Consider the following 15586-nt stretch of genomic DNA (forward strand, 5'->3'; position numbering starts at 1 on the left):
ACATTTTTTTATAAGTCAAATCTTTATGTCTCCAAAAAACGAAGCAAAGTTCTACAAGAAAAAAGCCTTTTCTCTTTTTGTGGAAAGCTTGAAACAAAATAGTTTTACTTTCTGGAAATGTTGTAATGAAAAGTTTTACAGCAAAAGCAGTGTTCATTTACATGTGTCTAAAAAGCATTCATCTGAAGTAATGAATAGAGCTATAAAACTAACAGAAGAAGACAGTTCAAAAAACCTGGAAATTTCAAGGAAAAATAGTCTAAACGATAAACACCTGAAAAAGTACCTGAATGAATTTGTCACTGATTATAAATGCAGCTGCAAAGTTAAAGCATTCACTGTCATTTTATTCTACCATTATGTAAAAATAACAGATGATGAGTTAAAACAACTTAAATCATGGCAGGTAATGTCTTATTTTTATTACTTAATGAAAAATTAAAACACTGTGCAGTGTATAAACCATTAACTTAAACTTAATTCTTGCTTAGCATTTAAATATTTTCATTTTTAAATATAGCTATGAGTATAGTTAAATTTTTTCTAGTAAAGTTTTGTAGAGTAACAAAATAGAGTTTATAGTTTTCTTATACTTTTACCACAGTTATATTCAATTTCAGACGGACTTATGTAATTGGCTAGGTTTGAAAGGAAAATTTAAAATGGCAAAAGAAGGAGTGAATGGTACATATGAAGGATGCAAATGCAGTGTTGAAGTTTACATTAAACATATGATGACTTACAAACTGTTTGAATTAATGACTGTTGATGATTTCAAGACAAGTAATGGCAATGGACTTGGTTTCACAAGTTTAAAAATTTCTGTTGCTGATGAAATTTGCACTATGGGTGTTGACCCCAATCTTGTAACTCCAGAGTTTGGAGGAAAACACTTAACTCCAAAGGAGTTTCATGATTTTATGTCTGAATTGACTTCAAAAAAAGAGGTAAAACTATGTTTTTTTATCAGTTATATACTTAAATATTTTGTTATTAAATTTGAAGTTTTCATAGATAAGCCAACTTTAAACTTTGCAATTGTTACTGTTTTCGTTTTTAGTCCTCAATACCTCTAAGTTTTATAGTAGAGGCAAAATTAAATTCTTCTAATAATTATTACAACATAATGAATTAATTTCAGAAAAACAATTCTGTCCTACTGGATTGTAGAAACTTTTATGAACACAAAATTGGAAAATTTGAGGGTGCATTAGCTCCAGACATCAGAAAATTCAGTTACTTTCCAGAATATGTCCGTGAAAACCAACACATTTTTGAAAATAAGAAAGTTGTTATGTATTGTACTGGCGGTATAAGATGTGAGCGAGCAAGTGCATATGTAAAGAAGTTTACTGATTGCTCAGATGTCTATCAACTTAAGGGTGGAATACACAAGTAAGATATTTTAAGTTGTAAACTTTTATTAAGTCAATAAGGGTTGTTGTACTTATTTTTTTGTAAATTAAGGGCATAGGGGGGTAAACACTCTTTTTTGGTTTTTGATCTTATTTTATGTAGTTTATACTAAGCTACAAAACTCTTTTTACAGATTTGAAAAATTCAAAGTAATTTTTGAGATATAGCTGGTCAAAGTCAGAGTCAACAATAGGTTCCTTATGGGATGCGCAAACTAAAACAGCAAAAATAGACTATTTCACTAAAAATCTATCTCCTCCTACGTTTTTTGAGATAACTACCTCAAATTTTCAGGAAATGTTCCTTGATATTTTAAGAAAATTCTGTCAGAAAAAATTTATAAAAAATGAAAATTTTATATAAAAAATAAACAAAAAAAAGTTTTTTTTAGTTTTTTTGTTACAAAATTTTAATTTCTTAATTTATTTAAATTCTGTTCCGACAGAATATTGCAAGAAACATTTCCTAAAAATTTGAGGTAGTTATCTCAAAAAACGTAGGAGGAGGTAGATTTTTAGTGATTTCTAGTTATTTTCTGACGTTTCTGGTAAAAATATATTTTCAGCCTAAATTTTTAACCAGTGTTCATTTTGTTAAAGTTTTCACAGTTAATTCAATACTAATATTTAAATTGAAAAGCAGCTAATGTACTTATGGGTCATTAGATGGTAGATATAGGTATAGAAGAGAACATATTGTGAAATGCGTCCTTGATAAAAGCAAACATCTTATTTCTAATAAAATGCTTATGACCTATATTTTATTTACATGATATAAAGCAAATAAAGAAGATTAAATGAAACTGTAGAAAGCCAAACTAAAAACTATAATTAAACACAAATGAACAATATGATAACTAGTAAGTATCTTAGAACATAAGACAACAAAGTGGTCACATTTTATCTTCTTTAATGAGCATTTACGCAATATAACATACTTAACTGCCACCTTTTCTACTGTGAGAATTTGAAATTAAAATGTTGTTTTATAAGCTTTGCAAAGATTAAAATTCCTTGAAAAAATTAGTTTTTCTTCATTCTTACGACAATTTGCTTAGAAAAATTTCAGAGAATTTTTATTGTCACAACTTTTTGTTTTCGAAAACTTAAAAGTGTTCTTATTTTTCTACTTTTTATTAGCATACTTGCATATCTTTAAAATTTATCCAATATTTTTTGCTACCGTGGTACAAAATATTTCACCTAAATGTTTGTTTTAAGATAAAATAGTTATATTAATTTCAAATAACCGTTTTTTCTAACTAAAATTTTATCTGTAAATGTTTTAAAACAATTTAAGAAATGTTTACTGAAAATTTGATGTTTCAAATCAGAAAAATATATAAAAGGAAGAATGATTTTTATTGAATTCTTAGATTTCTGAGGAATTTGATTACGAAAAAATGAAAGATCATTATTTTGTACCAGTAACTTTTTACTTAAATAACTAATTAAATTTTTGTAACTTATAAAAACTGACTTATAATTCATTATTTAAGCTTTATTATAAACTTTTTGTAAAAAGTTACTTGGTCCCCTTATTATCTTAATATTTAAAACTATTTCAATGTATTTCTATTATTTCAATATTAAAGTGTTAAAGGTTTTTCCATGTACTATTTGAATTTAAGCAAGTAATTAAAATAATCTTGACAAAGCCGAAATTCTTTACTTTTAATGGGTTTGCAACATGTAACACAAGATCTTGTGCTTTGATCGAAACTTTATGATAAATTAAGCTTGTCCCACAGCATATTAAAGACCAGACTTTGGATCTGATGACTTTCGCCTATTTTCTCTACCTGTGAAATTGAATCTAGTTTATACACTGTTTTTAGTTAAGAAATAAACTATGACACCTAAATATAAAAAATAATTGGGATATGATAGATAACTTTATCATTATACAACTTTAAAGTTTATTAAAACTTCTTTTATATCAATGTTGTTTTTACAAGTACTTTTAACCCCATTATAGACTTCAGTTTTAAATGGAAAATATTTTAATTAATTATAAGTTTCAACTTAAATATAGTTAATTATAAATAAGAGATATATAATAAAGATATCAAATATTTAGATATTGCGTTTAAATTAAATGAATTATTTTTAGATACATTGAAGAATATCCTAACGGCTACTACAATGGAAAACTGTTTGTTTTTGACAATCGTTTTGCGATTGAAAGAAAAGGAAGTAATCAGAAAAAACCTATTTCTAGTTGTCTATACTGCAGTGAACCTTATGATTCTTATGAGGTTTGCTCTAGTAAACTTTGTTCACAGTTAGTCATAATATGTCAAAAATGCAGAATGGCTGGTAAAAGCACATGTTGTGATGTTTGTTATGAAAATAGTGTCAAAGGAAATCTAGTTGAAGAATGTACATGTACACAAAATAGAAAAAGAATTCCTAAAGAAATTGAGTTAAAATGACTACTGTGCACTAAATAAAATTGATTTGGTTTTATTAAATCTATTTCGGTTACTGCTCAGGGTTTCTTCTCATCTTATATTCATATGAAGTGTTTAGATGATGTGTTGTACTGTTTAAATTTAATATAAATTTTTAAATGCTTTATAAAGCAGTGAAAAAAGGGGTTTAAGTAATATAAACACTGGGTTTAAGTAATATAAACACTGTTTTACATATTTTTTGAACTCAATGCTTTGGTATCAACCCATCAACAAAAAAATCAAGCACAGAATCTGGAACATATGCAAGCACTATTCGTCTTTATTTCGAATATATAGCACATCATTTATAACTTATTTTAAAATTTAAGTTTGAATTTCATTTTAAAGTCATTTTTAAACTTAATATTTAAGCTTATATGTTATGTTTTTTAGGAAATTTTTGTTGTGTTAAAAAATTATTTCTCATTAAACGTTGAGTTTAAAAGTTTTTGAATATAAAATTGGCTTTAACTGCACTTGAGCTCTAAATTAAGTATTAAAAGCGTTAAAAAGGTACTTTAACAAAACAGTAAAAATATGGAACATTCGAATAGCACTACAGAACATTTACGAAAACCTTTATTTCTATATTAACTTCAAACAAAAGTAATTTTACTTTTTTTCTGAAAATTTATTGGTAGTTATGATTTCAGTTTTGTAGTTTTATAATAAATGGTATGAAACTGTTTTAATGAGTATTAGTTCACAAAACAATAATATCTTTGTATTAATTAGTATTACATTCATTTTATTGTAATGTTAAGTTTTTATTATTGTAAATATGTGTATTAAATTTTAATTTTATTAGAATTTATGTGTTTCAAATGGTAGTATTTTTGTGAGTATAATAAAAAAAAAAATTAACAAGCAGTTGACATAAATAGATGAAAACAGATTTAGAAGTTAATATATACAGAGTACTGTTATTTTACATTTATAGAAATTTATTTCTCATCGCCTACCTAAGTTTCTTTTAAAATTATTTAAACTGAATATAGAATCATCAAAAAAACCATGTTAATTCTAATACTTATATTTACATTTTTTTCTCCTAACCACATATCTTGTGATGAAACTAAGTTCCCCGCTGATTTAAAATTTAATGTAAAGTTAAATTTGAACGAAGCAACTTTGCTCGGGGATGGAAAACTCCTAGGGCTGCAACGGGGATCTAGTGGACATGTTGACGAATTAAAAGCCGGTAGCTATGAGTGGCAAACTGTCTGGGATAAATACATATCTGGATACAAGTTTGTTGTTATAACATTTTAAAATGAGTTTGTGGACTTAGTATCCATTGTGTACGGTCATTTTTAAATTACTAATTAATAAATTTCTTGTTGGTGATTTAAAAAAAAATCAAAATTTATAATGAATGGTTTGATCATTTTTGTTTATAGTGTATCTTTCATTAAATTTAAAAACTATCATTAAAAGTGAACTAATTTCTTTGGTTCCAATTCTCTTAATACTTTTTTCCTTTATAAAGCTTACTTTTATCTAGTACAGCAATTTTCTAAAAATAATACTTCTTTAACAACAACAACTAAAAGCTGTGCAGAGTAGATTACCAGAAATTTGTGAACACTAGACTGTTATAAAATACCATTTTATGTGTTTTGAGTGTCTTAGTATGGAAATAACGTGTTAAGAAATTAATGTCGTAATAATTTTTTATGATAAAAAAAGACATATTAAGTGTTATTTAGAAAATATTTTCTCACCAAACCCAATTTTTGTGCATAGTCAATTTACTTTTATGCATAATACTGTGCACGTGTAGCAGCTTTAGAACCACTGCTCAATATCTAAGTTTTTTGATATTAAATTGTTTTCTTAAAAACAACTTTGATTTCTTATTTAAAACCAAAGTTATATTGTGTCAACTTTTCTTTAAAATAAAAGTTGATAAATATTTTTTCATGTTTTTTTATTTATTTTTAAGTTAAATTGTTTGGTTTTGCAGTTAAAGTATTAATTACTAGTAAGTACTAAGTTATTTTGTTAATGTGTTTAAAGTTTTAATTGAACTTTATTTCTTTTAGCTTCAACTGTTTTACTGCTTAAAATCATGTTTGCTATCTAACAGACCAGCGGTGATCAGAGGTGGAATAAAAAACTCGAACGCGATTTCTGCTTGGACAGACAAGTATTTGTTGGAAAAATACGGAGATGAGCATGTGCAAATAGAAAGGAAAAACGAAAACAGGTATAAAAAGTCATCTTTGTTAAAATTATTATTTAATGAAGTTTTGTTATTTGTTTTTGTAATTAAAGTATTTTTTGCATTTACTGTGTGTTTCAAAGATAGCAAATAAAAAAAAAAAACTACTTAGTTATTGTTATGATGTTACTTAACATTTGAGAAAAGGAACCGTATACTTTTTAATTTTCATTAAAACTAAAAGTTATTTGAAAGAAAGTAAAGTAATTGTTACCAAAAATGTGTTTATTAATTTAATCTAAATGTATATATATATCAGGGTGCTTATTTTTACAGCTACTTTTGAGTTTCCGACTGACAATTTTTTTATGTTTTGGAAATATCATAAAAACACTCTGTGCAGTATTTTAGATTATTTGAAGAAATTTTTACCTTGGCATCAACCAATGTTCTAAAACCACCCCAAATCAAAATTCCTGTTATCCAAAAAGTAGCGGTTTAACGAAAGTTTTATGGTGACATTTCTTGTTTTTTGAAAAAATGTAGAACTGTTTCTTAAGAAAGTTTTGTGGTGGCATTTATTGATTTTATATAATCTTTATCACTTTTTGTAAGTTTTATTCATTTTTTTGTTATTTTTTCATAAAACAAAAAATGCCACCATAAGCATTTCTTTAAATCGTTTAAAATTTGTTTGTGTGGTAATTGGCTACATGTAAAACAGATTTTAACTAAAAAAATTAAGGGCGCACTTTTTGGATCCCTTAAAATTTAAATTGGGGTGGTTTTTAGAAAACCGTTAAAGCCTAAGTGAAAATTTCTTCAAATCATCTAAAATTTTGCACAGGGTGTTTTTATGATACTTCCGAAACATAAGATTTTTTCCAGCCGGAAACTCAAAAGTAGCTCTAAAAATATGCACCCTGATATATATATATATTATATTCAAATAACGAAATGAATAAATATATTTCAAACCGTACAAGTTTACGATTAAAGCATTTAGCTATATAAACATATGTTCTGTTTTTTTTTAACCTACTTTTCTGATTAAATTATTTTAAAGCCCTTCAAAGAGGGCTCAGTGGAAAGTGTTTAAGTTTTTATAACCACATCATTTTCTACATTATATATATGTTTATATAACTATAAAATAAACAAGAGTTTTATAGAGCTGTTTAATATATGAATTATTTCTTTCTCATATAATCCTCAGTAAAGCTTTACTAATTGAAATTAATAATTAAATTTTGTCTAAAAACGTTTGTTATCATTTGTAGACTTTTTGTTTTGGACATTTCGCTAGTTAAAATGTCTTTTAAATTAAAATGGCTCCTTAATCCCTCCTAAAATTTACTAACACTAGTGAGCTGATATATTAAAAGTTATCATGATTTTGAAATAAAAGTTAACATATTTTTGAACTTTTTTATTTAAATTTAATCAGTCTGTAAAATGAATTATAATGAATTTAAATTTTAAATAAGTCTTACTGCATTAGAAGAGGTATGCGTCGTATGAAACTTAGTAAGTTTCTATCGGGATATCATACAAATAACTGGTATGTTGTCACATTTTTGCCAAACGTGATGAAAGACGACATAGTGGTGAGAATGCAAGCATCACTTTTACTTTCAAGTCATGTTCAGTTATTTAATTTTCGTTAATCTTTTTCTATCTAAAATAGTTATCTAAACCTTTTTTTTTTGTTTATCATGTAACATGTATATTTTTAAACTGCCCTTTGTCTTTAATTATATACTCTATTTTCATATAAAAAAGAATTAAACTAAACGTAAATATATGTTTTTATATTGCGCATAAATAATACAATATATATTTTTCGATGTCTAAGTGTTTTATTAGTTCTTTTTTAATGGCATGTGGTGGATTGGCATCAGGAATCGGCAAAATGCGTCCGAAAAGCGAAAACCTTCTGACTAAAATGTATTTTTAAACTATAAAAATGATTTTTAAACAAAAAAAAGTTTGTCATCATCAAAAAGTTATTCATTAAAAAACACACTTAAAGAAATTTATGATATATTTTCCATATCTTTATAATATTTAATACAGTTTTTTTACCTTAAGCTTAACTTTAAACTAAAAATAGACCCTAAAACGTGTAATTTTGAAAACCTGGAAGAAATTTTGAAAACCTAGAGAAAAGTTTCCAAAAAATTTGGCAACCCTGTAGTAACTACAAATGCAGTATTACAAAATTTAAAACCATTTGGATTTAAACTTATACTGTTTATTAAATTACTGCAACTATTTTTAACCAACTGCAGTCTGCGGAAGACTTTCTTATTTACATTGAGGCGAGTGAGTAAGTTTTTCAAATAAAATTGGCCCTTCACTTATAATTGACTGCCCGACCCATGAGTTAATTTATAACTATATTTTTAACAATACCTTATTTTTGTTTTACTTAATTTTAAAGATGTACAATTAAATTAAAAAATTATTAAAATCAGTGATGAATAATGTGCTATAAGCCATTAAAATTTTCTGTTTTAAAATATTCTACTTTAAAAAAAAAAGTTCAATTATATTGTATCATTTAAAAACTTTTTAAATGCATGTTTTCAAATTAAATCTATGGGTTTTATTTTTATTGAAATTTACACAAAGTTTTAGCTTGAAAGTAAAGTTAAAATTACTATTCTAAATCATGCATTTTAAATCATGTTTAACATGTTCACATCTTGATTTATTTTTTGTTGAACAAAATGAATGATGAACTGGTCTAATTTTGTAGAATAATAATTTTATAATAAACAATTTTTATATAAGCATATACTGTATCTGTTTTTCTTTTTTGGATAGATACTGACAATTACATTTTCTTGTGAACAGTATTTTTATTTTCGTATTTACTTAACAAAAAGAAGATTATGTATACTTTTTTAGGATTATTTTTATATATTGCATAAAAAATCAATAGTATTAAGAAAAAAGCTAAATAGAATTTTAAATTTAAGTTAGCCATACAATAGTTTAAATATTTAATAATACAAAAGATCAAAATAATCCATTTTAAAATTGATTTATTTAAATTTATTACGGTTTAGTAAAAGTGTTATTAATTGAAATATAAACATGGAGTTTGTGTATGACATCCTAAACATCGTTGAATTAAATTACAAAAAAAAATTACTTAATTAAAAAAATTCAAAACATAATCTATACGAATAAAAACAGGTTCCGAAACTTTTGAAATGTAGTACTTTCAGAGAAAATTTGCAAGAATTAAATTTGTGGATTGGAAGCGCAGGAACAAGGTTAATATTAACTCAACGTTATTGTTTATAGAATAAATTGATAAGCTAAAAGTGTTTTAATTTTTATTTTATAGATATACCTATTTTGTTAATTCTTTATTCAATATTTTTATTTGTTTTTTCAACACTCACCAGAAAATAGATGAACAAAATAATCTATTCAAAAGTTTACTATATCCACAAGTTTCAACTTTATATTAAAGTGGTTCTTTTTTATTTTCATACAAGTTTTTTTACTTGGTTAATGTTTTTTTAGATCACTTGTTCATTGGGACGCAGATGATATTTTGCATTGTGTAATAAGTGGACAAAAAGACTGGATTTTATACGATTACAAATACAAGCAAATACTTAACAGTGTACATAGTAGTGAGGATTCGGTTAGTACATTTGCACTATTTTAGCTCTGTCAAAGTTTATAAGTTATACAGAGTTTTGACTCTGGTAGATTAACTGTAAATAACTAAAAAAGTCATTTTTACATTTAACTAAGGTTGAGTTACTCTTGTTTTTAAAATGGTTACCACTACAACAAGGTTAATCTTTAAATCCTTGGGTTTTCTCGTAACACAATTTTTTTAATAAAAAGTTTTGTTAACAATATTATTGAAAAAGTTGTTAGACTTCTTTTCTTCCCATGAAAACTATACAGTTCTTTGATACTTTTAACTTGTAGAAAAATCAGTAAACTTTTATACTTTCTTAGTATTTATTACATATTATTTTTTGAAATTCAAATATGAGTGAATATGAAATTTGTAAACTTTAAATGACAAAATCAACTCTAATTTTAAAAACGGTTTCAATTTTTTATTAATATTTTCTTAGAAGCGAAATAAAATTACTGTTTTTTTAATTTAACATTGAAAAATCTATAATGATAAGTGTATATACGAAGCGTATAAAAACAAACTTACTATCAAATAAAAAAATTATTATCGATTTATAATTTCAACAGTTTTCTTGTTCTAATAAGTTTTAATGTATATTGTTGCTAACTCAATTCTAATTTTTATTTCTTTAATGAGTTCTTTTTATAAGAGGGCTTAGGATTTTTTTTAGGTCGTATCTAAAGAATCGATTTTAGAAAGTTTTAAAACTTTGATTAGTAATACAAATATGCAATAATTATTGATTTTTTTATAATTGTTGTATATTATAAAACTAAAATTAACAAACTAGGTTATATATTTTGTAACTGATCATTGCAATTGTTAAATTATTGATGGTGTACCTAGTTTTTAAACCTCACAGTGATTTTAAGTACTATGATTAAAATAATATATTTTCTTTTATTTGAAAATTAAATTACAGAAGTCCGGATACAGTTTAATGGATGTAGACAAAATTGTCATGGAAAAAAATTCGGATTTGTACAAAGTACCATGGAACCACGCTCGTTTGAACGCTGGTGATTGTCTTATTTTGCCTAATAAATATATGCACCAGGTTTGATCGGTTTTGTTTTTGAAATCAAAAGTTCAACGTTTGAAATTAAAGTATCACTTTGAAATTTTAGAAAAATCTCATACCATAAGCCGTTCTTTTAGGAAAATTATTAGTTAGAAATATTTTCAACAAATTTACACTTAGTTTTAGTATGTAAAATTTTATCTGGAATTCTTAAGTATTTTTTAGATTTCAAAAAACTTACGGTAGCTTTTATTTAAGAAGCTTAAAAATAGTGTAGGTTTTGTATAGATATGAAATATCGGAAAGTAAAAAAAAAAGTAATTTTTTCAATAGACATATTTTCCTATATTTCAATTTATTTGTATACTTTTTTATCTTTTGTGTTTATGATGTAGCTAAGAGGAGGAAGTATTAAAGTTTTTCCTCTTTTTCTTATAAAGTAACTAAAAGTTTCTCTTTTAAAAACTTATTAAGAATACATTTTTAATTTTTATATATTATTCATTTAAATCTCAATTGTGCTACTTAAACTTGAATCAAGAAAGTTTGAGATAATAAATTTTTAGTAAACTTGTCTATTCTTTTTCATTTCTTAAATAAATTAAAAAAGTTGTAAACTCTAATATTATATTTTTCAAAAAGTACATATAGTTTCAAAATGTTGAATGTATGAAATCGTTTAATATTTATATTAAGTACTAACTTGTAAATTTACTGATGTGTACATTTTATTATTTTCAAGCTTTACATACTTATCATCTGTCTAAAAAAGTAAGTTTGTTTAAAAAAAAGCAATTTTATTTTAAATTTACTATTTTTTTTAAGTAATTTTTACTTATTGAAATCGCTAACTACAAATAATACGCTTTTTTTACATTAAACTTCCAAGAGCTGATAGGTATACATAAATGCAATTTTTTTATATTTTCGATAAGTGCAAAAACAAAAATCCTCTTATGTACAAATTAAAGTATTTGAAATATTACTAAGTACTTGGGCTACACTTTTATATTAATTTTACAAGACTGTATTTATAATTAAGAGATTAAGAAGCTTGACAGTTAATCAACACTTTATCACTACTATCTTTTAAGGTTCGTTCTCATTCGCGAAGTATATCAGTAACTTTCTTAATGCAACCGGAAATACTCAACACAACATTTAGTGACAGTGACTGTAAAAAGTATAGAGATGGTCAAGATCTTCAAGTGAATTTGAAAGATGTTGATGTTTGGTGGGATCGGAAAACGGTTTAAACTTCTATCATATTTTAGAATATAAAACTTTATTAGTTTTACACATATTGTTAAACTAAATAGACGTTTTTAATATCTTATACTTAAAAATTTTTAAGTTAACATAAAACATTAGCTAAATTTCCGTTTATTCTGTTCCATGACAATGAATAAAAACGTTATTGAAAACTATTTTTTTCAATTTTATCAATTTTATTTACTGTGATGATTTATGTTAGGACATTTTTTACATGTTATGCATTAAAGTATTTAAAAAACTTAAATAAATACTAGAAAAATTAATATTTTTATTAGCTTGCAAATTTATAATATTTCTTATAAAAAAATGTTTTACTGATTTTTTGTAAAATTAGAAGTGCTTTTAGGTTTTTAGTGCAAAATTTTATTTTTGAAATACAAAATTTTGATGATATAGTTATATTAAAAACAAAATACATACAGTATTTTTATAAAATAGAGTATAATTGAGAGTTATATATAGTTAGAAAAAGATTATAACTTCAAACAACTTGATTGCTTTATAAGTATTTTCGTATAAAAAATGTTTAGGATAGTAATTTGCATATTTCGTTTAGTATTAAATTGTGGATTGGATACCCTTTGCTTTATTTTGATTTGTAGCATTTATTGATGTATTTAGTTCTTTAACTTGTTGTAATGTCTTTGATACTTTGAAGGGACAGAAAACCATTGACATTGGATATTGGAATATGCGAATGTACAAACTAACTTTGATTAACTTGATAAATTACATGGGAAGTCCAGTTTTGAATATTAGGCAACTTACTAGTTTATTTGCATCACTGTTTAGGAGAGACGAAGTTAAAATGATTCGGTATGTTTTGTTTTTGTTTTTACTGTCAGTATTTGAAAGTTTGTAGTACTAGTTTTTTTAAGTTGTTTAAATAATGTGTTTAAAAAAAAGAAAATTGGTGGAAACATTTGACACTAACAATGATAAATTAATCGAAGTTGAAGAGATTATAAATTCTAAGAGAGACGAATGGAAAAGCTTTGCAAGATCACTAGACGATGGTGGTTTAGTTAGGTGCAGTGTTTTTTTTATATAATCAAAATATTTAAGGCAGTTATTAGTTTCACGAAATATTTAAACAATAATGTTTTGTTTTTTAAAACTAATAAGTTGGCAGTTATTTAACTCATTTCAATCGTTTAAACTGAATATTTTTTAAATATTAAAATCATATAAATAAAAATAATTTTAGAATACATTTTGATACAGAGAAAGTACAGATTTCGAATTGAGTACTTCTGGCTGGAGTAACAAAAGTCAAGCACCTTCACAAGAATTTGAAAATAGAAAAGAAATAAAACTAATCAAAAATATTAAAAAAATTGCTGATGAATTTGGAGAAGTTACTTTTAAAAAGTTTAGATTTGAATAATATTTATTTAATCATTGCACAACAAAATGCTAATTTTAAACTTCATGATTTTGTAATGTGTCTAATATTTTTTAGCATTTAAACAGACAATTGTTTTCTTATAAAATCCACTACACCGTAGATAACATACTAAATGTTTCAGGTTTATCGAAAATTTTGAAGGACCGTCAAAATTGAGTTTTTTTTCTGTCTTAGATGTCAATATGGATGGTAGTATTAGTGATTCTGAGCTCAATATAAATAAAGTTGATGTCAAACTCAGACAGCTGTCCAGGTTTTGTTAAGTTATATTATTTTGAAGCCAACAAATAAAGTGTTGTCCAATTTTTATTTAATTATAAAATAAACTGTGTTACCAAAATTTGAAAAAATCCAGGTATAAACTACATTCGAAGAAAAAAACAAAATCTTTTAAAGAAGCAAAGAGAAAAAGTTATTTGGACAAAATAGTTGAGTTGTAAGTTCTTTTAAATCAATGTCTGTACGTCAAGTTTTAAAGTATATTTAAACAGATGTGTGAAAAAGATTAGAAATGACAACAAGGATAAAGAACTAGACTTTGAAGACTTCAAAAGTATTTCTGCACAAGTTATAAATGATACCCAAGCTGAAGTTGATTACCATCTATTATTTTTACTACTTAAACCGAGGTTGATATCAAATAGTTTAAATATTAATGAATTTTAGAATCATTTTTCACTATCTATACTTGAATTATAAAAGTAGTAAACTAAGCCATACTCATTTCTATTATTTTATAGGTTTGTTGATTGAAGTTTAAATAACTATTATATTTAGATAAATAATCTTCACTAGCTGTTTAATTAGAATAATGAGTTATTATAATATTTACATGTAGTGTTTATATTTACCAAAATAAAAGCTTTTGTACATTCAGTTTTTATATTATTTATTTATATACCCTCTACAATTATTTGAGTATTTTCTTCATTGCTTATTTCGGTATCGTCTGAGAATATAAAATAATTTTTATGAGGTATTTTTGTAAACATACTTATATATACGAACTGGTATCGATTGTATCATATTTTTATACAGAAATGGATATCTTACTCCATATACCTTCGATGTTTATTTAAAAGATGAATTCTTGCATAAATCAATGCTATTTATGGTAAATATTTGTCTTCATTATGTTTAAAGATAAAGTATCAAAATATTTTGTTTTTTTTTGCACTAAATTTATTTTTATATTTTCAAATAAATTAGAATAAAGGCTATAAAAGTCGATCAATAGGCGGTTTAAAACTATTCTGTAGATTAATTGGATAGGTTAAACCAGTTTCGCAAAGTTTTTACAAAATTTTCATTTTTTCAAATTTTTATAATAAACAATTTAAATAGTTTTTGTAGTTTTAGATAAATATAACTTGGGTATAAATACATTTTAGAAAAAAGTTTAGATACTGTATATTTTTTAATTACTTTTTTTAATTTTGTTAAAGGTTCTAATGATTTTTTAGCGCAAATTTGAAAGCTGTCAAGAATATTTTTCACTGATTTTCCAATTTATAATTGAAGAAAACGATATTATTGCGAAGATATAAATAAAGCATAAAAAATACTGAAGATTGTTGGCCATCAGTTTGTGTTTTATAAATTTACTCGTATAAAACTAATTGTTTAAAATGTTTTAATAAACCGTTATGACTAAGTTTTTTTAATTGTTTATCAACTGCTAGTTTTATAAACAATCTTAATAACTTTGTTAGGCTGTTAATGAAAATTTATAAACGTTTTTTTTTCGAACTGATATTTTCTATAAAGCAAATAATAAATTTATGTTTTTTTTTTAAAGTATTTTTTACGAAGTTTCATTTAAGAAACTTTTATTTAATTTATAACATGTTTGCTTGAACTTCTTTTAAACCCCATTTATTACTTTTAATTTGTACCTTATTTGTGAATAGAAATTTTTTATTACAAAAAATCGGAATTTTAAACATAATATTCTAAAGAAATAAACAGAAGAATTTGTTGCGGTCATATTTATGGACTTATAAGCAATTTTTAAATTAATATCGATAGTTAAAAATTAATTGCACAACGATAAAGTACAAGTACTTAAATTGTTTCCTGTAAAAAATTCTTTATTAAAAATAAAAGCGTTGCATGAAAAACTTGATAAACTTGATTTATGAATATTAAAAAAACAGTTAACTTTAAATTGA

General features: G+C 24.5%; 2 protein-coding genes across 4 annotated transcripts; both read left to right on the forward strand.

Moving 5' to 3' along the window:
- On the forward strand, positions 1–4487 carry LOC145831543 (thiosulfate sulfurtransferase/rhodanese-like domain-containing protein 2). Its single transcript, XM_082938827.1, has 4 exons — positions 1–406; positions 621–947; positions 1142–1395; positions 3529–4487. The coding sequence occupies exons 1-4, from the start codon at positions 26–28 to the stop codon at positions 3848–3850; spliced, it is 1284 nt and encodes a 427-aa protein (XP_082794953.1). The 5' UTR covers positions 1–25; the 3' UTR covers positions 3851–4487.
- Positions 4488–4687: 200 nt separating this feature from the next.
- Positions 4688–15279, forward strand: LOC145831742 (uncharacterized). Of its 3 annotated transcripts, none has more exons than XM_082939064.1 (15): positions 4688–5121; positions 5961–6080; positions 7537–7642; positions 9240–9319; positions 9576–9699; positions 10634–10768; positions 11827–11982; positions 12666–12823; positions 12914–13036; positions 13232–13378; positions 13537–13668; positions 13771–13851; positions 13907–14044; positions 14454–14529; positions 14879–15279. In XM_082939064.1, exons 1-15 carry the CDS (start codon positions 4886–4888, stop codon positions 14960–14962), a joined length of 1896 nt encoding a protein of 631 aa, XP_082795190.1. In that variant the 5' UTR covers positions 4688–4885; the 3' UTR covers positions 14963–15279. The 3 variants fall into 3 exon arrangements, 2 of the variants coding, with proteins under 2 accessions (XP_082795190.1, XP_082795191.1); XM_082939065.1 differs by having other exon boundaries at positions 14861–14994; XR_014369682.1 differs by lacking the exon at positions 14879–15279 and having other exon boundaries at positions 13894–14044; positions 14454–14524.
- Positions 15280–15586: the final 307 nt, after the last annotated feature.

The sequence above is a fragment of the Thalia democratica genome, chromosome 3 (genome assembly GCF_965202585.1).
Source record: "Thalia democratica chromosome 3, ktThaDemo2.hap1.1, whole genome shotgun sequence".
Taxonomy (NCBI): Eukaryota; Metazoa; Chordata; class Thaliacea; order Salpida; family Salpidae; genus Thalia; species Thalia democratica.